The sequence below is a fragment of the Castor canadensis genome, chromosome 16, assembly GCF_047511655.1.
Source record: "Castor canadensis chromosome 16, mCasCan1.hap1v2, whole genome shotgun sequence".
Taxonomy (NCBI): Eukaryota; Metazoa; Chordata; class Mammalia; order Rodentia; family Castoridae; genus Castor; species Castor canadensis.
Genome location: NC_133401.1, coordinates 28,715,267 through 28,740,544, shown reverse-complemented (window position 1 = coordinate 28,740,544; position 25,278 = coordinate 28,715,267). Strand labels below are relative to the sequence as shown.

Genomic DNA, 25,278 nt, shown 5'->3' with positions numbered 1-25,278 from the left:
ATATTTTGACATCTGTGCCTGGGATAGCCTTCTACCCCACATTGTACTAGTTGCAAGCAATGCAAGCCACTGTGCCTTACACAGTGTGATTTGAGTTACAACCTTAGATTGAGGGGTTTTCATAGTCTCTAGGCTCAAAGGTAGAAACAGTGGCAGAAGAGTGCCAAACACAATTCAGAGACAGTGTGTAAGATCAGGGTGAGGGAGGGACCAGAATATCCTCCACTCAGTGCCAACCAGGTGTTTAGGGGCCACGAACTCTTGTGTAGACAAGGAGGGCTGTGTTATGTATGTGAGAGTTAGATGACTGGAAGGCCTCCACAGGCTCAGAGGCTAGGATCATGGAATTAACTGTGCCTCACACCTCATAGCTGACTTTAGAATGCTCTAAGACACCACACAGGAATCAACTTCTCTACATTTCAGTGTCATCATCTGCCTTCTTGTAATAGGGAGCAGCTTTTGGAAAACTTTGAAAAGCCTAATGTAGATGTGGTACTTCTGTTCACTATACACGATGGCTCCTTGTACTCTGAAAATTAAGGTAAAATGCCTCAACTGAACGGCATGCTCCCAACTCCCTCAACACAGTCACACTGTGTGTGACTTTACACACAGTGGTCCTTCTACCTGGAACACTTTCCACTACCAGAGAAAACTTGGGTTTAATTTGATGTCCTCACACAGAAGATCTTCACCAATTGGAAAGGAAAGACCTAAAATTTGGTGACAATGCAAGGTATGTCAACCAGGCTCTATACTCAGGTGCATTGATATTGTGGGTCCCTGACTATGTGACCCAATCCCAAGCCAGGTCCCTCAGCATGGCAGCTGTGAGCAGACACTGCAAGTGAACTGGCACACTCTACCACTGCTGTGTTGTGCAGATAACCTTTCCATGCCACTTCTTGGTGGACATAGTTCCAAAATCTGCTTTGGAGACTGACCCCAAAACTGCTAAAATTTCTGGAAGTACTGGGACATGAGAAGTCCAACTGAGAACAAACCATACAATCATGAGAAAGACCCTTTTCAGAAAGCTCATTGATACAAAAAGCATGCTGGGTACCATAGCTCTGGTGTGCATTGTCCTTTCCTTAGCATAGATGGACAGGAATCGAGGGCCACTGGAAATGGCAGTGGAGCCCTACAGTAAGAGTGAGACTTTCTTTTCTTAACATGGCCAAAAACAGATTTCTCTACAAATGTGTACCCAAAAGTTTAGAGATGTATAATTCATGCTAAGCAACACTGCATGGTCCAGGAAGCTGAAGATATCATTTCAGATACTCCTAAATGTTACTGATTCCAAAGACACACCGTGCATAGATTCATTCAGACAAGTGTGCATGCCTCCTATCTAGAAGGCAAGTAAACACTATGTACTGATCTTCATGCACTATTGACTGAAGAGCTGGAGTGACACTGGGGTACTTCATAGGTTTCTTTAGGAACAGGAAAGAAGACTCCAGGCCAAGTGGAGGTCCTGCCATCCAGGCTTCTCCTGAGAGTGTTACCTTCGGCTCAGTTTCACAGGCCTACAGGTACGGATTCCTAAGAGCAGCTCCACCTTCCCACTAAGGCTCCTCCACCCAGAGAAAAGGCTATCATGAAGGCTTTGGGGTGAGTTAAAAGACTTGAGGCCTGATCATGAGTTACCACTATCTCATAGTGATGGATCAATATGGAGTTAACAGATCAACATTCTGGTAGTGGAAAGGCAGAGCTGGTCAATGTTCTCAACTTTTTTTTTTTTATTAATTCTTAAGGTTTTATTATCCTATGCATTCCATATCCCCCCCCAAAAAAAAACCCAAAAAACCTTTAGAGCAATGCAGAATGAAGTCTATTTCATTTTTCATAGGACGGTTTTGAATTTCTAGTTCTTTTTTTTTCTTTTATTACTCATATGTGCATACAAGGCTTGGTTCATTTCTCCCCCCTGCCCCCACCCCCTCCCTTACCACCCACTCCACCCCCTCCCTCTCCTCCCCACCCCCTCAATACCCAGCAGAAACTATTTTGCCCTTATTTCTAATTTTGTTGTAGAGAGAGTATAAGCAATAACAGGAAGGGACAAGGGTTTTTGCTGGTTGAGATAAGGATAGCTATACAGGGTATTGACTCACATTGATTTCCTGTGCGTGGGTGTTACCTTCTAGGTTAATTCTTTTTGATCTAACCTTTTCTCCAGTACCTGTTCCCCTTTTCCTGTTGGCCTCAGTTGCATTTAAGGTATCTGCTTTAGTTTCTCTGCGTTAAGGGCAACAAATGCTAGCTAATTTTTTAGGTGTGTTACCTATCCTCTTTGGTTGTGAGGTGTGATTCTTACAGACAACAGATTGTTGGATCTTACATTTTAATCTAATCTGACAATCTGTGTCTTTTGATTGTAGAGTTAAGTCCATTTACATTTAGGGTTATGACTGAGAGGTGTTTACTGACTCCTGTGTTTCTATTGCTTTTTTTTTCCAAATTGAATCTCATGTTGATTGTTCTTTACTTTGAGTTTTGTTCAACTTCATGTTTTCTTTTCATTTCATTCTGCCAGTATTTTAAATTTCCTCATTTCTTCAATTATCCACAGGTCATTCAAAAGAATATGTTCATTCTGTAAGTGTATAGTTTCTCTTGCTATTGGTTTTTAATTTTATTCCATTACAACCAGGTAAGAATCAAGAAATTATTTCAATGTTTTCTTTTTTTCATACAGGCAGCTCCAGCCTCCCCCTGAGACTCTACCAGCAGAGAGTGTTGTCATGAAGGCTGTGTGGAGAGTTAGAACACTTCAGGCCTGCTCGTAAGGAACTGCAATCTAGTGATTATAAATCAATGGACAGTTAGCTGACCAACACTCTGCTATGGAAAGGCAGAGCTGCCTCTACTGGGAAGTTTAACGTGTAATTACCTTCTTTCTGAGAACACAAGTTCACTGCCTCACTCATCCATCCCCTGCTCTCCCTCATTCCAGCATGTAATTATTCAGCACCAGGATTCCACAGTACCTATGAATATGATCCAAAATGATCACAGTCCACAGCTAGTCCTCACTGCCACAAGCAGCTCCTCATAGTACCCAGGGTCCTAGCTTAACACCCAGTTCACCTCTATTTCATGAACATTAAACTCATCCACTGAGTTTGAATGCAGGGCTTTGAGTTTAGGTGATGTCTGTCTGTCCATCTTGTGCTGCAGAACATGGGGATCAGTACTACCATTAGTTGGCAGCAGGCATTAGAGGTGGAGGAGCCTCCCTGAACTTCATTTTAGCAGCTTAAGAAATCTGGACGCTGCAGGCTGGAGGCCTGGCTCAAGTGGTAAGACAGCCTGCATTGGAAGCAGGAAGCCCAAAGTTCAATGCCTCAGTACCTCAAGAGAAAAAAAACAAGGTGTGTGTGTTGGGGGAGAGGATTCTTAGGCCAGTAGTCGAGCATTTGAGTGCAGAAATATGTATTCATGTCCCCCAGAGACCTGGACACAAATAATTGAGTATTGTAGCTCAATCAGGAGCTGGATATCCGGTTCCACCACTCAAGGTGGGCTGAGGGTGGTTTAGGGGAAAAACGCGGCCCTGCTCTGACCCAGGTCGCTCCTCCAGGAGGCCGACATGGTGATCAGCAGCTGTGGCCGAACCGGAAAAGGTCGTCACAAAATATGTCCCTCCGAGAAGCCTCTGAGTGCTGGGGACAACCCAACCCTGCCACAGCTTTGCCCAACCACTGTGTGTCCTTGATCCTGATTGCACGTTTTTCCAGTAACCATAGCTACACAGTGCCACAGGAATGAGGCCGGAAGTCCCGCCCCGCTCAGAAGATGCAAACCAGAAATGTTTGTGTTCTGATTCCTGCCTGGCTCAGCCTCTTTCAGTTTCAGACCGAGTATTCTGGGAAACGTAGTTCAAACATTTCCATGGCGGATATTAGAATAACTGTGGACCTGAATCACCTTGAGTCTACCTATGGTTGGATACGGGGAAATGGCATCCTTACCTTTCACCCATGGCTTCACGTCAGTGTTAGCTGACACCTCTTCATTTCTAAATCCCTACTTACACGATTTCTTTAAGACTGCAGGGTTTTACAACTTGCATCCCACTGTGTACACAGAAGGGCAACCAGGGGCTCCACTGCGGGAAGCTGGCGGGTTGGTGCCCAGAGCTGTAGCTCCCCAGGAGTTCTCAAGCAGGCCTGGGTCTGCAGTAGGGACTGAACTCTCAGCGAGCTGGGGACTCATCTCTGAAGCCCAAGGCAGGACAGACCACCCTGCAGGAAGCCTATGTTTACCTCCTGAGATTGGCCCCTGGCCTTGGCACAGAAGCTGGAGACAGCTTTAGGGAATCAACGCTGAGCCTCCATATGTATACAGTCTCACAGTTCCCTGCCTTCTGCTCCAAGATGCCACACTCTTGCCAAGGGAACCTAATACTGCTAAACTCTCCCATCCTTCATGGTTCTGACTTTTCCCTTCCTCACTGTCCTTTCAGAGGTGCTATCCTGGATCACACATGGGTTCTCAAAAGTTAACCCCTTCTGCCTATTGCTCCATTCAAAGCACTGGTCTGTGGCCAGAAAATTCTTGGTCTCCTCAGTGAAAGAATTCTGTATGTTCATGTATTTTCTCTTGTTATTGGTTTTTAATTTCATTCCAGTATAGTCTGGTAAGAATCAAGAATTTATTTCAATTTTTGCTTTTGTTAAATATTGCTTTAGGGCCTAAAATATTACCTGCTTTGGAGGAGGCTGTTAGGTTCAAGCTATTTAATAAAGCAAGGATAGATGAGAAAGAAAATGAACCAACCTCAGCAGACTGGATGGGTTTTTATTAAAAGCCAGAGAGGGGCACCACATACACCAAGATGAATCCAAAAGTAAGTGGTACACAGTTGTGGTAAAGTAGAGAGGGAGGAGGAAAAAAAATGTCACTGGGTAGCTGGTTCCAGGAAGGGAGAACAGGTGTCTAGGTGGGTGAAATATTTAATTTTGCAAGTAGTACAATGGTTCAGGGGAGGAGAGGAATTTTGAAGTAACCTCAAGGCAGGGTTATTTGTTCAAGTCTTTTGTAACCTTCCATTATTCCAGATTCTAAAGGGATATAAGAAGTAGAGGTGGAGTTATTGTATTCTGGATGATTCCTGCTGACTGAAGGGCACAGATGACACATGAGGATCCCTTAAAGTCTGGAGGAGGAGCATGGTCTTGACTTGTTCGCGTGTTATGGTCTGAGATATGGTGGTCACTTGATGGATCAAAAATTTTTGCAGAAGGCTAGTAAAGCAAGGAAAAAAGTTAATAGTCACAAGGTTGTAATGAGAGGAGTGATAACAGGCAGGAGCCATGTGGGAAGATTACCAAAGATAGTGAGGGAGCTGGCACTTCATTGTCTCAAAAAATGAGTGACAAGTATGGGGAAGATTGAGGCATCAGTGGTATATGTTAAAGGGGAAGTAGGTATGCCAGAATACAGGTTTCTGTCTAGTTAGAGGGCAGGCATATGTAAGCCTGATATCTGCAAATGAAAAATATTCCCTGTTTTAACTCCAGGCAGCTCCAGATGTGATCTCAATGAGAAGTTCTACCCAGTGTGTGTTGATCTCTTGGTGGTAGGAACTGAAGGTGGTGCTCAGATGTACTACTGTGAGGGTTGTACCTGTGGTGAGCTGGTGGAGGTTACCGGCTTTCCAGTCTTCCAGTTTTTTTTGGTGGAGGAAAAAACAGTGATGGAGGGGGTGGTGGGAAGTAGCCTACAGTCTTGGGGTGAGAACAGGTCTGGAAAGGAGAGAGCAAAGGAGGTGGTCCAGACATCGAAGCATACAGGAGTAAAGAGCCACTGGGTGGTCAAGGCTCAGTGCAAATCCAGCATGTCAACCAGGAGTTAGTTTTAAGTAGCAATGATGGTGCTGGTTTCACATTGCTTGGTGAGAGTGAGGAACTTAGCGAGAAAACAATGAAAGTATAAGGCAAAGGGAATAGAAGGTTATTTGGTCTGAGGTGTAGTAGAGGAAAGTTCCCTGGAGCCCTAAATCCTCAAGCATACATAGGGTCTGTGAGATAGAAAGGTTTAGGAAAGGAGAGCAGAGGTTTTGAAGGGCACCTCTGAGGTGAGATAGGAGCAGTTGAAGCAGTGGTGGGGGCAGAGTGGCTGGGGGAGAGGGTAGAAGCCCTAGTATGAGGAGAGATCGCCCATAGAGAATGTCAAAGGGGCTAATTTGGAGGGGTTTCTTAGGCATGGCCCTTATTTTGAGGAGGGCTAAGGGTAGTAATTTAATCTAATCTAGGTGGGTTTTAATGGCAAGTTTGGTTAGGCTGGTTTTTAAGATCCAATTGGTATGTTCCACCTTACCAGAGGTTGTGAATGGTAGGGAATGTGGAATTTGCAAGGGGTGTTTAGATATTGGGGTCTGTTAATGTAGGAAGCTAGATTTTTGATGGAGATTAGGATGGGTTTATGATGAGAGGCTACCTGGGTTTTGGTTGTCTCCCATACAATAGGATTGATGAGTAGATGGTCTGGTTCAAGAGCCCCCGGGGAATCAGGGAGAAGCTTAGGGAGTGGGTGGTCATCATAAGAGCCTTCTTGTAAAAGAAACATGGTGGCAGAGGCAAGGGGCGGGATGTAAAGGAAAGCTCCTAATTTACGGAGGAGGTCTCTCTCTAGGAGAGATATAGGGCACTGAGGCATGACAAGAAAGGAGTGGGTATCCCCAAATGTGCATAGAACAGGTGGAGTTATATGAGGATATTCATTTTCTCCTGTGATTCCCATAATGGGTTGGGAACCCTTAGTTGAGTGAAGGCATGCCACTTGGTGAGAAGGGAAAAATTCTCCCAGGAGTCAACCACAAAGGTGAATGATCTGCCAGCCACCGTCCCCAGACACACCTTTGTGAGTGGTGGGGGCAAGAGAGACCAGGCCTCCTCATTCCAGAAACTGGGTGTAGGAGGAGGTTACTGGTTCAATAGGCTGAACAAAGGGCTGGGGTGTTTGGCCTTGGGAGCAGTCCATTTTCCAATGCCCCCATTGTCTGCAGATTGGACCTGGCTTGGAGGGAGGCCTGGGGTTAGGACATGCCTTAGCCCAATGCCCTGGATTGTCACAGAGGAAGCATACACTTGGGGGAGCCGCTCAATGGGATGGACTTGGGCTGGGAGCCTTAAATGGTCTAAGGGCCTGGGGACTTAAAGTTGAGGCCAACAGTTGATATTTGACCTTTAGATGTTTTTCCTTCTTCTGTTTAGCCTCATGCTCCCTATTATTAAAGACTCTGAAGGCAGCATTTAGGAGGTCCTGCTGGGGTGTTTGGGGTCCTTGTTCTAGCTTTTGGAGATATTTTTGAGTATCTGGGGCTGATTGACTAATAAATTGAACATGTAAAAAGAAGGTCCCCGCAGGGGAAGTGAGGTCTAAGTTGGTGTACTTGGTGATGGTCTCAGTAAGGTGGGCCATAAAAAGGGAAGGGTTTTCATCTGGTCCTTGTGTAATTTCTCTAATTTTTTAGAAAAAGGGGCATGGACTCTGACAGTACCCTCCGCTTCTGCCACCTCTCTGAGGGGGAACACGTGGTGGGGTTGGGGCTGGACTTTAGAGCAGGTAAAAAGGGGGGAAGGGGTGGAAGGAGAGGGGGAGGAGGAGGGTGGTTGGGGTGAAGGGGGAGTCTGGGGGAGGGCTGGAGAAAGGTAAAAGGGGTTTCCTCTGCTGGGTTGGGATCTGAGCGGAAGGAGACAGAAGGAGGTACGGGCTTTGAAGGGGGAGTTGGATTAACAGTGGGGGTGTTTTATTAACAGTGGGGGTGTTTTTCTTGGAAGAAATTTTCTGGGGCCTTGGCGAGGAGAAGCTGAAACACAGAACAAGATGTAAAGAGAGAAGGTCTAGATTAAAGTAGATAAAACGCTTGAATGTAGAGAACCTCTGACCACTTGCCATTTTGTTGGAGGAAGTTGTTGAGGTCACGTAAGAAATTTGGGGTCAAAGGTCCCATATTCAGGCCAGTGGTTTTGATTGTCTAAAGAATATTGAGGCCAGATTTGTATGCAGAGACAGTGATGTTTTTTTGCCTGATCCCATAACGGGAGTGTAATGGAGGGAGGGCCAGGGCAGAAGCCTTCATCAAGGTGTCTCTTGATTCTGGTAGTGCCAGGAAGAAAGCCTCCTGGGGAGTGATTGAGCATCCCCAAATCAGCCACCAGGAGGGGACCCCTGGGGTCTGGAAAAGGACGGAAGTCTATCCCAGGGTGCCACTTGGGAGAGACTGTAGGCCCTTACCTCAGGAGAATATGCAGAAATGTGGCTGGTGATGGATGGTGGTGGTCAAATGGCAAATGGTCTCCGGTCTGGAGGTTAGTTGAGAGAGAGAGAGAGAGAGAGAGGAGGGGTAGGGGAGCGGTAAAAAGAAAGAAAGGTCTGGGCTTCAGGCCCCAGACCTAAAGCTGGGGGCCCTCTTCCTGGGTTTCGGTACCAAATGTTAGGTTCAATCTATTTAATGAAGCAAGGATAGATGAGAAAGAAAATGAACCGACCTCAGTAGACTGGATGGGCTTTTATTAAAAACCAGAGAAGGGCACCACATACACCTGGATGGATCCGAAAGTAAGTGGTGCACAGTTGTGGTAAAGCACAGTCCTTAAGTAGGGAGGAAGGAGGAAAACAAAATCACAGGGTAGCTGGTTCCAGGAAGGGAGAACAGATGTCTAGGTGGGTGAAATATTTAATTTTGCAAGTAGTGCAATGGTTCGTGGAGGAGAAGAATTTTGAAGTAACCTCAAGGCAGGGTTATTTGTTCAAGTCTTTTGTAACCTTCCAGAGGCTGCTGGGAAGAATGGGTAATCTGCAGCTGCTGAATGGAATATCTTGTGGGTGTCTGATAAGTTCATGTGATCTATGGAGTAGTCAAAACTGAAATTTCCCTTTTAATTTGTTTCTTTTTATGATCAATGTACTGATATTGAAGTCAGACATTATTATTTTATCTGCTACTATCTTTTTCTTTGTGCCCAATAGTGTTTATTTTAGGAGGTTGGGTGCATCACCTTTTGGTAAAGATTTACTTACAATTGTTACATATTCTTTATGAAATTTTCCCTTTAGTAATATATGTGACCCACATTACCCCTTTGTACAATTTGGGCATTGTTAGGGTACGAGGCAGGCCACCTTCTGAGAGGACAAAGGACACTTGAGACAAAGGAAGTCACAAGGCGAGGTTTATTTTCTAGCTAGCTAGGGTCCAAGCATCCGCCTGACGCAGCAGATTTCAACAAGGACCCTAAATGTAAAGTTTAAGCAGGTCTTATACTCTTTAAAGCATCAATCATTGTCACATAGGAATTCCTCATGCCCCTGGGGTCACATTTTCCTGACATTGCCCACATCCTGGTGGTGGGGTAAGATTATTTATTGGGAACTGGAGAAACACCAGAGGTTTACTTATCAGGTTTACCTGTCAGGAACTTGAAAAACACCAGATGTCTTAACATATTGACTCACATTCCATTCAGCATGATCAATCAGAAACACTCTCTGTTCCCAGGAACCGTTTCACATCCCTTTGTTCCAGGGAGTGGGGCTCGAGGTTACCCAAGGGTCATGCCAGTTATATCTGATTTTTAGGCTAGGTGGGCTGCTAGTTAAAGTACCCCAACAGCATGAAGTCTACTTTGTCACATATGAAGAAAGCAAACAGGAGTAGCTTTACATGCTCTTTGTAAAGGAGTTGACAATATATTTTCAGTTTGCATCTGACAAGTTTCTTGGTAAAGTACCTTCTATAAATGAGGTGAAACATCTTAACACTCATTCACTTTGCCTTACAGATGTCAGCTTAGAACCTCTTTAGAAAGTTTGTCCATCTTTGCAGATACAATCCACTTTCCACCTTAGAATAACACAATAAAGTCATTACTGTTATTATTTATATCACATAGATAAGGAAACTGGGTCCTAAACAGGTGAAATGTCACATGTTCCAATGTAATAAGTATAAACTCTAAGGATGTTAATATGCTGTCAAATCCAGGTGTTCAATTCCTGTGCCACACTGCTAGGGAGCATTTGATGCTAGCACTATTCCAAGTATTTGCAATGTTCAGCAATCCCATGTTGACTACACTATTTGCACCTCATGCTTGGTGTTATAATTTAGTTCCATAATACCTCCAAAGGCTCATGTGCTCATGGCTTGTTCTGTTGAGATGTCCTATTATTATTGGTGATACTATGGACCTTAGACTATACAGATCTTTCTATAATCTCAAGAAATGATGTCTCTCAAAATTGCTTGGAATTATGTGACATTTAATGTAAAACATAAGGCATAAATTCATACTATACAGAGACAATGCACCCTGGCCTAAAAAGTGACCGCTCCTAAGATGACCTTTGACCTTATGAAAGGTAGTCATGACCTGAAAGTTCCAGGTCACAAATTACGACCAGAAAGTCTTCTTTTCTTCCAAGGGTGGTCTTAGGTTGTCATCCACATTATGCAAAACCTTTAACAGAAACAATTATCTACCATCATACACTACTGAGGCACATATGGTTGAGGATTTCAAACAACTGTCCATCACCTCATATACAGAGGCTAATTCTATGTAATGTGACCAAATTCAGTTAAAAGGACAACCAATATTAAAGTTAGATGCAAAAAATAGTACCTTTTTACTGCTCATAATTGCTTTAGGTCTTTTGTGCTTCGATATGAATTTTGGAATTTTTTGTGAATCTTGGAGCTCTTCTGTGATTAATGTCCTTGGTAATTTTCTTGGTAGTAATGGAGTTTGAACTCAGGGCCTCATGATTGCAAGGCAGGTGCTCTACCACGTAAGCCATGGCCCACACTCTTTTTACCTTTATCTTTTTTTTTAGTATTGTGCTTTTATCCAAGGCCTGCCTCAGACTCTTATTATACTTATGGTGACCCATGTCTAGGATGACAGATGTGTGCCACCAGGACACACAACAGCTGTCTTCCAACAAGAGCATTTGCAGATGGCTGCTGCAACCAAGGTGTTCCAAACATCCCCTCATCCTTGTTGCAATCATTCCAAATTCACAATTTAGATTGTGCTACCTTTCTTTTGAGGGTGTTACATTTTGGGAAAAAACCTCTGACTTTTCAGGTGAAGGAATCTACCTCAGGTGCCTGCACCTGACTGGTGAGAAAAGGAGAAGGGCTCACTTTGCCATACAAGGTAAGAGGTGGACACCTCTCCAAATCAGACTGTGTGGTGTGAGATGCCACAGAGGTGTGAAGGAGGTAGGCAATGCACAGCCCTGCAGAAGAGGGTGGATGCTCACTGCCCTTTTATAGGACAACTTCTGACTCACCTGTTTGCATAATAAGGACTTCCTCTTCTCCCCCTCCTGCCTACCATATCTCAGTTGCATAACTCTCCCTTGGCTGAAAAAACTTATGCTTTTCTAACCCACTACCCTGAAATTTCTTTCGGAGGAAACTATTCTACACTTGGACTCTTGCTTCCTTTTATTCAGAAGACTTCAGTGTCTGCTGTGTCAGACCCAATCTCTATGATGACAGAATACAGAACTGATGACAGACTTGTCTCTTGCTCTCAAGCAATTGATAGTCTACAGCAGTGGTTTTCAGGGAAATTCAGCAATGTTGTGAAATATTTGTTGTTGTTTACAGTTGGGAGAGAGCAATACTCTTGTCATTTAAAGGCCAGAGATGATATTAAGCATCCTGCAGAGTACAGGTGCTGCTCAGAACAAAGAAGTATCCATCCCCAAATGTCAGCAGTACTAAAAATGAGAGACCATGGTCTCTCCCACTGGCACCTAGAATCAGATGCCAGGAGGGCCCTCCTACTTACTATTGTGAATTTTAATTTTTGTTGTTTAAAGTTGGTTATCACAACCCAGTGCATTGACTCATATCTCATTAAAGACCCACGAATCACAATTTGAAAAGCGTTTGCCTGAGAGAGGTGTAGTACACAGTGAACAGGTTTATAGCTGCTTTGTGCAGTAGGTGTCTCAGAAGGGAAACTATAGGATGCCGTTAGAATAGGTGAGATGGCCATGGTGGGTGTAATTTAAGTGACATTGGATTGGGAGGAGGTGAGACCATTCAGCTGCCTTATTTTTGCCCAGCCTTGCTCATGGCCTGGATTCTGAATCATATCCACTGAGAGCAGTGTTCTCTGACCAGTCTTTTTAAACAGTGCAGGAGCCTCATAGTTCCCAGCCACAGAGTGCCCAGCTCTGAGGGTCAGGCATGCTCCTTTTGCACTTTCTATTTCTCCCTGCTTTACCTTGCTGTACCAAATAAATCTGGTTTTTATCTGTAAGCCTCCTTTGTGAATTTGTTCCAAATTCTTTTTGTCATGGAATGTAAGAGCCTACAACCCAGAAAGCAGTTAGTTGAAGATTCATTCCCTGTCTCTTTCTGGGGATCCTTTTCACCACAAACCCTTTCCTGGTGATAGAGGTTTGGCTAGCCAGTCAGGAGGTACCCAGGAGGCAACCCTTTGCCCTATCATTAAGGATGCTCACCAGGTAGGTAAGGCCTTTTGTCAAGCTTTGGGGACTCACCTCAGATCCCCCTCTATATGCATATTTGTGTATTTTCTAAAATCCACCTTTAGCCACGGCAGAAGCTTTCTTTTATAGTGTCTTCCGTGCTTCTTCCACCTCTGCTACTCTGGCCCAGACTAACCAATCACAAAGAAATAATGGAGGAGAAGCAGATGGCAGTCTGTAGTATGCTTTGACAGTGTGCTTTGACTGCTGTTTGCTGTTGAAATCATGGCAGCTTCTCTATAAAGCAATCCAACTTCACTCACCTCTTCTAGCTCACATTCAATCTTATTGTAGTGCTTACTTCCTGAAAGACTTTTTGGGTAGTCCTGCAGTTTGAACTCAGGACCTTATGCTTGTTGGGCAGGTGCTATACCACTAGAATCAAGCACACAGTCCTCTGCAAAGTTTTTCAATCACAACCCATGGCACACAGGAGTCCATGAGTGCCAACTGTGAAACTGTTCCTGATTCAGTCAGCGACTCCACTTTCATCACTTCAAGTTGGCTCTGGCAGAAGCGCCATGGAAATTGGCACTCACTACAGTCCTGAGTGCTTACTTTCTGGTTTGCTTCATAGTCTGAGCATAAAAGACAGTTCTGAATGCATACCTGCCATATTTCTCTCCTTACTTTTCATTTAACATTGACATACAAGCTAACTGAGAACAGAGGCTTATCTGTGTGACTTCCTGTCACATAATTCAATGTCTGAAGCATAGTAAGTTTAAGCAAGTATTTCTGAAATGAAGTGGTATAAAATACTGTAGGGACCACTGACACTTCTAACAAACCCAATGGAAGCAGGAAATGGTGCCACATATTTGAAAAAGAGCTGTGGCAATGTCTCAAAAGATGAAACAAGGACTTAGCATATGAACCCTCATTCCTACTTCTAGATAGATACACAAGAAAATCAAAAGTTATATCCACACAAAAATTGCACACAAATGTTCATAGCAGCATTACTCATAATGGTCATGATTTGGAGACGAGTTAAGTGTCTGATCCCTGATGGAGGAATAAAGTATGCCCTCTATATATAATGGAATATTATTTAACCATAAAAAGGAATGAAGCCTCAACATAGTAAATCTAGAAAATATTGTGCTAAATGAAAGAAACCAAGCACAAAAGGCCACTTATTGTACAATTCCCTTTACAGTATGTGCACAGAATCAGCAAATCCATAGAAAGAGGAAACACATTGGTTTCCTAAGACCTGGGTGGGGTATGTGGGAATGGAGAATGACTTCTAAAAGGATCAAGGTTTTCCTTTCGGGTGATGAAAATATCATAAAAGTGACTTGTTAGTGATTCCACAACTTTATCAGTAGACTGTAAACCTGAATGGTGGAATTATAGAGTATATTAATTATACCTTGATAAAGCCATTTTACCCCATAAAGAAAAGAGGTGAAATCCAAAGTTTCTTTAATTGGTGTTTCTTTGCAGCCTGAGAAACTGCGCTCTGACCTCAGTTTGCTGTCAAGAAATGACCTCTGCTCTCAAAAACAATAAAACCTTGAGAAGTCTCGACCTTAGTCTTAACAACCTGAAGGATGAAGGGGTAATCCTGCTCTGTGAGGCACTGGTGCACCCTGGATGTGACCTACAGATTCTGGAGTGAGTTACCCTGCTTCTCTTCCAAGACCAGGATGGTGTATCCAAGGTTCCGCTGCAGAATACAGGAGTGCATTTGCATGTCTGCGTTGTTGCTTGCACTTGGTTGGAAGCTGGGAAGCTTAAGAGCAGCAGTTCTCAATGTGTGGTCCTGCCATAAGAAGCATTTTTCAGTTGGGATGTGGTTAGAAATACAAGGTCTTGGGACCACCCTGACCTAAAAGGCAAACACTAAGGGTTGAGTCCAGTAGACTCTGCTTAACATTTGCTTTGGGAAATATCCTTCCAATTCAAAAAAAAGAGGAAGAAGAATGTATTTGGTCTTTTCTACCACTGAGCTGCACCCCCAGCCCCTCAGAGTGTGACTTTGGGCTGTGTAGCACGTGCTGAATGAGCCCACAGGTGTAATGAGGTGACTTTGTGCCATCTTCCCTAGGCTGGAAGGGTGCCTGTTCACTTCCAGTGGCTGCCAGGCACTGGCTTCCATGCTGCACAGCAACAGGAAGCTGAGATATCTGGACTTGAGCCAGAATGACATCGGAGTGGCCGGCATGCTAATCTCGGGCAGAGACTCCTCAGGCCAAAGGCAGACAGAAAAGGTCATTCTGTAAGTCTCCACAGATGTCCTGTGCACGTACATCACCCAAGAAAAGCTCCCTGTGTGGAGAGATGCCCATCTCACATGCTACAGCAGGTGTGGTTGGTGTTGGCTCATTTTCCTGGGAGTTAGAGCTATCCAAATTCAAGCTCAAGGGAAACCCACATTTCCTGTCTGATATCTTGTTTTCCTTTCTTTTCTCTTGATGTTCTTCCGTTTTCTTGTTTATGGGTTATTGGGATTTATGTTTTTAGTTTTGTTTTGAGACAGGGTCTTGCTTTGTAACCCAGGCTGGCCTGAAACTCACAATTCTCCTGCCTCAGCTTCTGAGCTCTGGGATTACAGGCATGAACCACCACACCATATCCACCTTCTTCCTTCTTTTCGTGTCTTGAAAAACTGTGTTTGCTATTGCCACTTACCAGCTCTATAGCTGTGAACAAGCTTGACTGCCTTTGTGCCTCAGTTTCCCTATCTGTGAGATGGGGAAAAGCTCTTCCTCCAGGCAATTTCAGGATTGTGGGCTAATACACTCAAGGCACTCCCCTCCCCCAGTCTCAGCCAGATTGGATTCTGGGTGAAGGCATCACCATACCTGATGATTTGTTATTTGCTGCTATGTAGTAAATCGCCTCGGTGTGAGTAACTTAATCAGCAAACACCAGATTTCTTGGTCATAACTGCATGTGCTGTTTAACTGCATGGTTCCAGCTTTGGGTCTCTCACCAAGCCTCACTTGAACTACTGCCAGGGTGTGATGGGAGCCTGGAATCGGCTGCCAAGTCACTCACAAGGCTGCTGGCAGAGGCCTGAGGTGCTCTGCCCAGGGCTGCTTGTGACAATGCAGCAAAAGTGATGAGACTCACACATACACACACACATACACACACACACACACACACACACACACAGATAGAAAAGAAAACACAAGGACACATGTACACAGAGATGCAGAAAACAAAGACAGGGAGACAGAGGGAGATAGAGACAGACACCAAAACAGAGACATGCAGAAATAGGAGACACAGAGAGAGATAAACAGAGTCAAGTGCATACAGAGACACAGAAAGACACAGAGATCATGGAGGAAATACAGACACAAAGAGACACAGACACATAGGGAGAGATACTGAGAGCAAAAAGACAGGCAAAAAAGAGGAAGAGACAGAGATAACAGAGATAGAGGGACGCTGATGGAGAGAGAAACATATAGAGACAGGAAAATGAACACAGAGACACGAAGAGGGGCAGAGAGACACACATTCACATATACAGAAGAGAGATAGAGAATAGACATGCACAGACACAGATATAGAGTAGGACAGACAGCAACACAGTGACCGATACAGAGTCAGTCACTTGACTTTGAAAACACACCCCATCAAGTCCACCATGTTCTGTTGCTCACACAGACCAGCCATGGCCCACCAGAGGAGGGGGCTATACAAGATATGAATGGCAGCAGCACGGGTCACCTGGCCAGCATGGTAGCTGCCAGCCATGGCTAGACAGTGGCTGGACCATAGTGTGAGACTCAGGCCTGATTGGTGCTGTCACTCTTGTTTAACTGAATGGGACCAGGTGGTGTCTTGTGGGGTAACTTCTTGTTCTGCACCTTCTGTATGCTTTTCTAGGATGGAAAGGAAACTCAAATATAGGAGAATAAAATATTATCCATGTCCTTTCTAGGCAGAGGAAAGCAAATGGCAAAGTGGATGTGCAGACAAGACTGATGGGCCCTGCAGTAGACGAGGGCTTCCTGCGGATCTTACAGGACTGGTGTGCCTAGTGCCACAGCAGATGCACATGGACCTGGTGACCCTCTGGATGTATCTATTTCTAGTGACAAACTGAGTAACCACTGGCTGTTCTGGGAGCTTTTCTGATTTCAAAATATACTAGAAAGTAATGTGAATCAATACATGGTGGGAATAATATAAAAATAGATACAGAGAGCAAAGGAGGTGAATAAGAAGCCCAGAAATAAATCTGTGCATTTAGTCTGTTGATACTCAATGCAGGTGTCAACAACAGCCACCGAGGAGAGGATGTTCTGGTCAGGTGTTATACGACTGTTATTCACATGCACAAGAATGAAATGACACCCAACTTCACACGATACACAAAAATAAACTCAAACTTGGTAAAAAAGTTAAATATGCCAGTTTTTGAACTGCCATTTTGAGCCCTTCTAATTTGTTTTTTTAATTAGTCCCTTTGATATTCTAATCCTCATGTATTTCCATGTGTATTTTAGAATCCATTTCTCTTTGCAGTTTCATGAGGAATTCAGGTGGGATTCTCATGTAGTTTATCTTGAACCTGGACATCAAATTGGGAAGTATTGCAATCTGAACAATATTCCATCTTCCATCCAGGAACTTACAATGGTCCCATTTACTTAGAAATTTAATTTCTCCTAACACTTTTTAAACCTTTATAATACAAAATTTCTACTTCTCTGATTAAATCTATCACTGCATTTCATTTTTTATTCCATTGTAAATAAAACATTAATATGTGTAATGTCCTACGATCATAGTCACACACCCATTACCTTCTTTTTCCCCATGCTTATTCTTTCCAGTCTCCTCCCTCCTTCCATACAGTCCCTTCCCTCTTCCATTTGTTAGAGAAAACATGTGGTATTTATCTTTCTTTTTAAAAGTAGCTTCCATTTGTTAGAGAAAACATGTGGTATTTATCTTTCTGAGTCTGGCTTATTTCACTTAATATTATGTCATCCAGTTCCATTCATTTTTCTACAAATGACATAATTGTGTTCATTCCAAATGAAAAAGTGGTCCTTTGTGTGCATATGTATGTCTGTGTTTTTGTGTGCATATAGATATTATATAATAATCATATATATATGATTATATAACTGGGCTATTGTATATATGACTGAGATAAACATCTGTGTGCAGGTATCTATTGTATGCTGACTTTGATTCCTTCTGCTACTCACTGGGAAGTAGTATCCTTGATCATATGGCAGATTTATTTCTAGTTTTTTGAGGAACCTTCATGATGGTTTCCATAGTGGCTGGAGTAATTTACATTCTCTCCAATAGTGGTATAAGTGTAACTCTTTCCACACATCCTCAGCAACATTTGTTGTTTGTTTCTTGATGATTCACCCCATGTCTGGGCTGAATGCCATCTCAGTGTAGTTTTGGGTTTTCTCTCATTCTGTAGGCTGTCTCTTTAGTAAGGAAACTGTTTCTTTGTTGTGTAGAACTTTTTTAATTTGATGAAATCCTGTTTATCAACACTCACTCTTACTCGCTGAGGTACTAGATTCCTACTCAGAAGGGTGTCCCTTTCTCATATAGTCAAGTGATTTCCCTGGATTTTCCACTGTAGTTTCAAAGCTTTAGGGCTTACGTTAAGGTTTTAGTTATTATTTTGTATTGATTATTGAGCATAGTGAGAGATAGTGATCTGATTTTACTCTTCTCCATGACGAAATCCAGTTTTCTCCTCACCATTTGTTATTGTATTTTTGTCCAAATTGTCAATAATCACATGCCTATATTGGCATGAGTCTTTTCCTTGCCCCTGTGTTCTACTCCCTTAGACTATGTGTCTGTTTTTGTGCCAGTACCATGCTGGGTTTTGTTGTTACTCTGCCCTATAGAAGAATTTGAAATGAAGTATTGTGATACCTCCAGCATTGCTTTTTGCTCAGAATCGCTTTGGATACTAGGGTTGTTTGTGTTGATTTATTTAAATATTTCTGTGAATAATCTGTAGATCAGTTTTGGTAATAAAGCCATTTTCCTATATTAATTCTGTCAATCCAGGAACATTGACGTCTTCTCATCTTCTACAATTTCTTTCTTCAGTGCATTATAGTTTTTATTACAGAGCAATTTTACCTCCTTGGTTAGCTATCCCAAGGAAATTTTTCTTAGAGAATGGGACTGGAGTTTGAACTCAGGGCTTCCTCCATGCAAAGCACTATAGAATTTGTTTGAAGCTCTTGTGAATGGGATTGTTTTCCTTATTTTATTCTCCACATTTGTAACAGCCATATAGAAAAGCCACACATTTTTGTATCTTGATTTGTATCCTGTGACTATGCCACAAGTGTACGTCATATATAAGTTTTCTGGTGGAGACTTCAGTGTCTTTTAAATATAGGATGTATCATGTGCAAACAGGGATAAGTTGACTTCTTCCTTTCCTGTTTGTATCCCTTTCATTTCTTTGTCACACTTTACTGCTCTGGTTAAGAATTCCAGCACCACATTGACTAAGACAGTGGACACCCTGTCTCATTCCTCACTTTAGAGAAAATGCTTTCAGTTTGTCCACAGTTAGCATAATGATGACTTTAGTCTTGTGGCATATAGCCTTCATAATGTTGAGTTAAGGAACCTTTTTCTTAGTTTTGTCAGGGCTTTTATTATGAAGGGATGTTGCATTTTATCAAAAGCTTTCTCTGCAGCTATTGAGATGATCATGTGATTTTTTTTGTCCTTGATTCTATGCCTGTGCAGTATTACATTTGTTGGCTTGTGTATGTTGATCATGCTTGCATATCTTGATTTAAGCCAACTTGTTTATGGTGTATCATATTCTTTTCTTTTACTATTTCATTTAATTAAGCTCTTATAATGAACTATTTCTACTTTGTTAAATTTTATTTTTGGTTAGCATACATGACTAATTGTGCTCATTCTATACATGCATATGGTGCACTTTGAGCAAGTTCACCTGCTCCATTATATCTCTACCTCTCTATTCCCCTATTTTTCAAGCAGTGTTTGGTGGGTTTCATTATGTCTTTGTATATTTATATGTAGTGTATGTCAATTCTCTTCACTCCTCCGTATCCTTTCCTTTTGCCCACCCTCTCCTGCGGACAGCCCCTTATTTACATTCATGTCCCATTAATATCATGTCAGGTATATCCTTTTCTTTATTCATTCATCAGTTGTTTGGCTCTTTGGCTGTTCCTACAGTTTAGCTGTTATGAAGAGGGCTGCAATAAATATTGTCCTGCAGGTGTCTCTCTTGTATATTGATCCAGCCTCCTTGCATATGTGCCCAGGACTGGAATGGTGGACTCTTAAGGTAAGTCTATTTTTAGTATTTTGAGGAACCACCATACTGATTTCTACAGTTGTTGTACTAGTTTGTTGGTTGTACTAGTTTATATTTTATAATCTTTTTAATGTATCATTAAATTAGGTTTCCAAGTATTTTATTGAGGCTATTTGCATCTATTAGGCATCAAACAAATTGACCTATTGTCATTTTTTTTGTTTTGTCATTATCCAGTTTTCATATAAGGATAATCCTAGCTTCGTATAATTAGCTTGGCAGCATTCCTCCCTTTTCACTTTTATGGAATAGTTTAGGGAGCATTGCTGTTCTTTAATAGCTTGGTAGAGATTCCTGGAGGGAATCCATCCAGTCTTTAGCTCTCGTTTGTGGAAAGACTATTATTGCCTCATCTCATTAGTAATTATAGACCTGTTTAAGTCTTTTATATCACTTTTATTCAATTCTGGCTGTTAAATGTCTAGAAATTTATCCATTTGCTTCCTTGATTCTCCCACTTATTGGAATATGTTTTCAAAATATCTTTCATGATTCTCTGGATTTCCTTGGAATCTGCTATAATATCCCCCTTTCACACAAATTTTATTAATTTTGGTCTCCTCTTTTCTGGGGGATGTTACTTTGGCTGAGGCATTTCCATCTTGTTTTATCTTTCTAAACAATTAACTCTTGTTGTTCCTTTTATGGTTCTTATAGACTCGCTTCCTTTAGTTTCTGTCCTGATCTTTATTATTTCTTTCCATCTAGTTATTTGGCATTTCTTTTATTCTTGTCTTTCAAAGGCCTTGAGCTGCAACATTAGGCAGTTTTTAATGTTGGGACTAATGGCTTTAAATTTCCCTTTCAGAACCATTTGCTATTTTCCAAAGGTACTGTATGTTGTACTTTCATTTCATTTGATTTTGGCAGTTTTTATTATCCCTGGATTCTTCAATTATGCACTGATCTTCCAAATGAATATGGTTCAATCTATGTTTGTATACTTTCTCTTGCTATTTGTTTTTAATTTCATTCTATTATAATCTGGTAAGAATTAAGAATATATTCAATATTTTATTAAATCTTGCTTTATGGTCCAAAATGTGCTCTGTTTTGGAGGAAGTGGCTGGGAAGAATGGGTAATCTGCTGCTGTCAAGTGGAGTATATTGTAGGTTTCTGTTAAGTCCTTTGATCTATGGAGCAGTCTAAATCTGAAGGTTCTCTTCAGAGTTGTTTGTATAATTGATCTGTGAATGATAGTGTGGTCCTGATGTCAGCTATTATTATTTTAGCTGCTACTAACTGTTACTTTATGTCCATTAGTTTTTATTTTAAAAAATTGAGTATATCAACTTCTGGTACATTATATATTTACAATTATTATATCTTCTTAATGAAAGTTTCCCTTTCCTAGCAGAAAGTACTGTTTTCTTTCAAGTGAGATCCTTGGCAGCCATCCACATTAGGAAAAATTGTAAAAGAAATTACTATTGTATCATGCCCACTGAGGCACATATGGTTGAGGGTGCCAAAACCCTGTCCATCACCTCATACAACCTAATTCTATATAATGTGACCCACTACAGTTTAAAGAATGAACAAGATTAAAGCTGGATGCAAAAAATGCCACTATTAGTGCATAATCTTGACCAATATGAGGCGGTTCAGACTTGTGGATCCCTAAGACTCTGTAGTATAGACATATTAAATAAAGGCCACATTTTCTTAAGGTCCAAAGCTTTTCCCAGCAGGGATTTTCTCCTGCTGAATAAACTTGGACCTTGGGCTGAAAGTTTCTTCTATTTGCTACCATTATTGGGTCTGTGTGTGGTGTGGTACTTTTAGTGATGGAGATACATGTTGTGTGAATTATTTCCCACAGTTGCTGCATTCATGAGAACATTCTCATGTGTGAACACTTTTCATGTGTACAAAGGAGAGTTCTTTGGCTAAATCATTTGTCACATCAATCAGAATCATGGGCGTTTCCTCATTGTAAAATATCTGGTGATTAATACTTAGTTTGGGCACAAAGGCTTTTCCACATTTGCTACACTCAGAAGGCCATTCTCCAGAGTGGACTCTCTGGTGAATAGCAATGTCAACTCTTTGCCTAAATCATCTGCCACATTGCTTACACTCATAAAACCTTTCTCTAGTGTGTACGCGCTACTATACAGTAAAGGCATGTACTTTTTTAAATCCTAAAAAGTCCATAGTATTTTTCCTAAAGTCCACAGAATTTTTATTTTGGAAGTGCTGGCAATCAATGCTATGCTTGCACATAGTAGGCATACACCACTGATCTAGACACCCACACACAAAGGAATGTTGTCATGATGAAGAAACAGGGCTGAATTTGCAGAAGGGGTTGCTTCATAGAACTGGGCCTTTAAAGACTGTAGAATCTTGCAAACATAGTCAGACCCAGGATGCAAGTATGTGCTGGAGGACAGGGAGGAGGAGCAAACAGCCTTCAGGCCTTGCCACTTCATACTACTATTACTCATGAAATCTCCCAAGTTCAACACACCATCTTATTTAGTACAAACTTGCCAGCTGGTGAGAAGAGCATGCTGTGTACCAGACTGCCAGGGTAAGCCCTTTTGTAAGTGTCACAAAGTGCCCCAGTACATTAATATAATTTTTTAATAAGATGGAGACTTATTAAAGCTTCTCTAAGAAAAGGAGACGGGATAAAAAGAAAGATGGAGCAGGTGACTCTAACTACAATATACTCTAGGCACTTTTATAAATCTTACAATGTATCCCTGGTACAACTATATATGCTATCAAGTAAAATAAATTTTTTTAAAGACTGCCTGAGTCAAGGTCCAGCAAAAAACTCAAACTGCATTTGGGCAATATGTTCACAACTCAAATGTGATTAAGTGGAGTTCACTGTTTGAGAATGTTACAGAGGGCACAGTGGATTGAAGATGGGACATCAATGCCATAAGTTAGTTTCCTCATCCGATAGGGAGACAGCCCAAGTGTCATGAGCTCCAACAGGTGCCCTCAATTGGACTGAGCATTTCTGATATTATCTTTCCATGTTTATCTGATATAGCAACCAGGACTTTACCAGCACCCCACTAGCACAATTTAGGAGAGATCCACAAACCAACTAACTATAGAGAGAGATGGGGCAGGTGGGCGGTGGCACAGGGCAACTCAGCACACAAGGGGCCAAAGCAAAGACAAACTATTACAAAGAAGACTGGAAGGAGGTCTGGAAGAATAGCCCATGGGCCAAGAGGACATTGATGACAATTCCTGGTGATTCTTAGGTATATGAAATGTCAAGAAAAAAGCAACAGAAATTGGCATGTAGAACTAACCAGTCACCCACTCTAGGAGCAAGTGACCAAGAGGGACCTCATTAAGCTGACTGCTGCACATCTTCCTCCAAAATCTATAACTTGAACTCCTATCACCAGCTGTTAGGGATATTCAGGTAAGTATACAGAACTCAGCTTTAGCAACCACAACACATCCATGAAAATAAGTTAGCAAAGCTCAACAACCAGCAGTGAAGAGACAAAGCCTATTCTGGGGAAAAGAATGGCAAAGACCAGAGTATGGATGAATGTGATGGCGTTACCTATAGAGGTTACAAGTGCGAAGTTCTCCAGCATCACAAGGAGGTTCAGGTGCCTCTGAGCTGCACTAAGGAACTCCTATTCCTCCTGTGAGAAGGAAATGACCACATTTCTAAGGTCACACAGCTTTGCCATGGTTAGAACATCTATGATCAGTTTCTCTCCTAGAAGAAACTGATCAACCCATTCCCTACATCCATCCTAAGTTTGCCTCATGTGTCACCCTCACCACCTCAGAGAGGATACCGGATTCCAGTGCTCCTGAGACATAGACACTCCTCTATGCATATTTGATCACTGTTTCCTCCAACAGCCAATGCAGGTGAGCAGGGAGATATAATCTAACTCCTGGGACTGGCATACAGGGCTGTATCCACTCATGTCAGTCAATTTCACAAGCATCCTCCAGATGTTACTGCTCAGAGATAACCTAATGTGGTCTCACCTTTCAGCTTCATGTCCTCAATAGCAAGTCCACAGGACCAGCATTCCATATGCTCTTTCCAGGTGACCATCACTTTTTGGTCCATACCTCTCTCAAACACACTCCTCCACCTATTTGCACCCTCTAGGCCCATAATATAGGTACTTCTCTACCTTCTCTATTCACCTCAGCAAGCAGTATCCACAGTATGGTTGGCACAAACAGGACACACTTGTGCCCACTGTCAGAGGAAACCCACACACTACTCTGAGGGCTATGATGCCTGTGCTCCTCACACAAAGTTTTGCCACCAAGAACTGTCTTTAATTCCCATGCCCCTCATCACTAATGGTGTACTTGATGTCTGACACCAGTCACAACATCCTCACCTGCTATCCTTCATTCCAAACCCTGTCCCAGTCACCTTCCATAATAGGCAAGTGGCTCTCCTAGGTGACATTTTGTACATCTAGAGGTAGGTACCCTGAAGCTTCTCAGACACCTTAAGAGTTATAACAAAATTTCATCAAGCCTATAGCTGAGGGAATAAAAGGACTACCTGTGATTAAATTGCCAACTCCCTGCAGGTATTGTAGGCCTATTATTCTGACTCAGGGACCTCGTCTTTTGAAAGCACTGGTAACCTGCAAGTCCACCTTAACTATGAGACATACCCATGGCCTCTTCTCTCCCACACCAGTTTTTGTGATGGGCTACACTCCCACCCCAGTGCTGTACTTGAAACTCAGATCAATATAACCTTTCAAGGCTGTTAAGAGAAAAATCATTGCATGATTAGGATTCCCCTTCTTACTGCAATCCACAGAACTAGAGATACACTCCAAGGAAGACATTGGCCACCAATATTTGCATATTGCCATCAGGAATTTTCTCCAGAGTTTGACATCTGCATGGACACCTGCTCTGTTCGTGTATTTATTAATGCTTCTTTGAAATATTCACACTTCTTTTATAATCATATAATTGATTCATATGCTTAGAATTGTGAAAATCCAGTTTCTTTATACCTTCACTAAAACTGTTCTACACTGGACTTTCTCAACTGCTGAAATCCAGAAAAACCTAGGTTCACCCTTGACATCCACCTGTTTCTTTACCCTCAAAATTAGAAAATCTGGCGTTAGTCCAATTTCCCCAAAACACCAGTCTCTGTTGACATGGTAATGAACTTAATCCTTACAATAAAGAAGTAATCGAAGCTGAATTGGTTCAAATGATAAAGGACCCCAATACCACCGAAAAAGAAAAAGAAAAATAGAAAAAGTTACCTGAAATAAGCTGATGTTAACTAATCAGGTACGGTTCTGTTTTTGTATCCCAGTTCATCTTACAAGGAAAGCAAGTTTGGAATAGTCAATCTGCTTTTTTGTCTCAGCTTTTTATTTCTTTCTTTCTGCCAATACTGGGGTTTGAACTCAGGGCC

General features: G+C 42.1%; 1 protein-coding gene across 1 annotated transcript; it reads left to right on the top strand.

Moving 5' to 3' along the window:
• Positions 1–2,404: 2,404 nt before the first annotated feature.
• On the top strand, positions 2,405–24,742 carry LOC141418132 (NACHT, LRR and PYD domains-containing protein 9B-like). The gene is made up of 5 exons (XM_074058451.1): positions 2,405–2,613; positions 2,714–2,800; positions 13,990–14,160; positions 14,594–14,764; positions 16,445–24,742. Exons 1-5 carry the CDS (start codon positions 2,423–2,425, stop codon positions 16,542–16,544), a joined length of 720 nt encoding a protein of 239 aa, XP_073914552.1. The 5' UTR covers positions 2,405–2,422; the 3' UTR covers positions 16,545–24,742.
• The last annotated feature ends 536 nt before the right edge of the window (positions 24,743–25,278 follow it).

Bases quoted from the DNA above. Each gene is read 5' to 3' on its own strand.
- LOC141418132 (XM_074058451.1), top strand. From the start codon at position 2,423: ATGACTGAGAGGTGTTTACTGACTCCTGTGTTTCTATTGCTTTTTTTT. The intron at 2,801-13,989 runs GTAAGGAACTGC...GTTTCTTTGCAG, and splicing joins AGAACACTTCAGGCCTGCTC to CCTGAGAAACTGCGCTCTGA. The intron at 14,765-16,444 runs GTAAGTCTCCAC...TGTCCTTTCTAG, and splicing joins CAGACAGAAAAGGTCATTCT to GCAGAGGAAAGCAAATGGCA.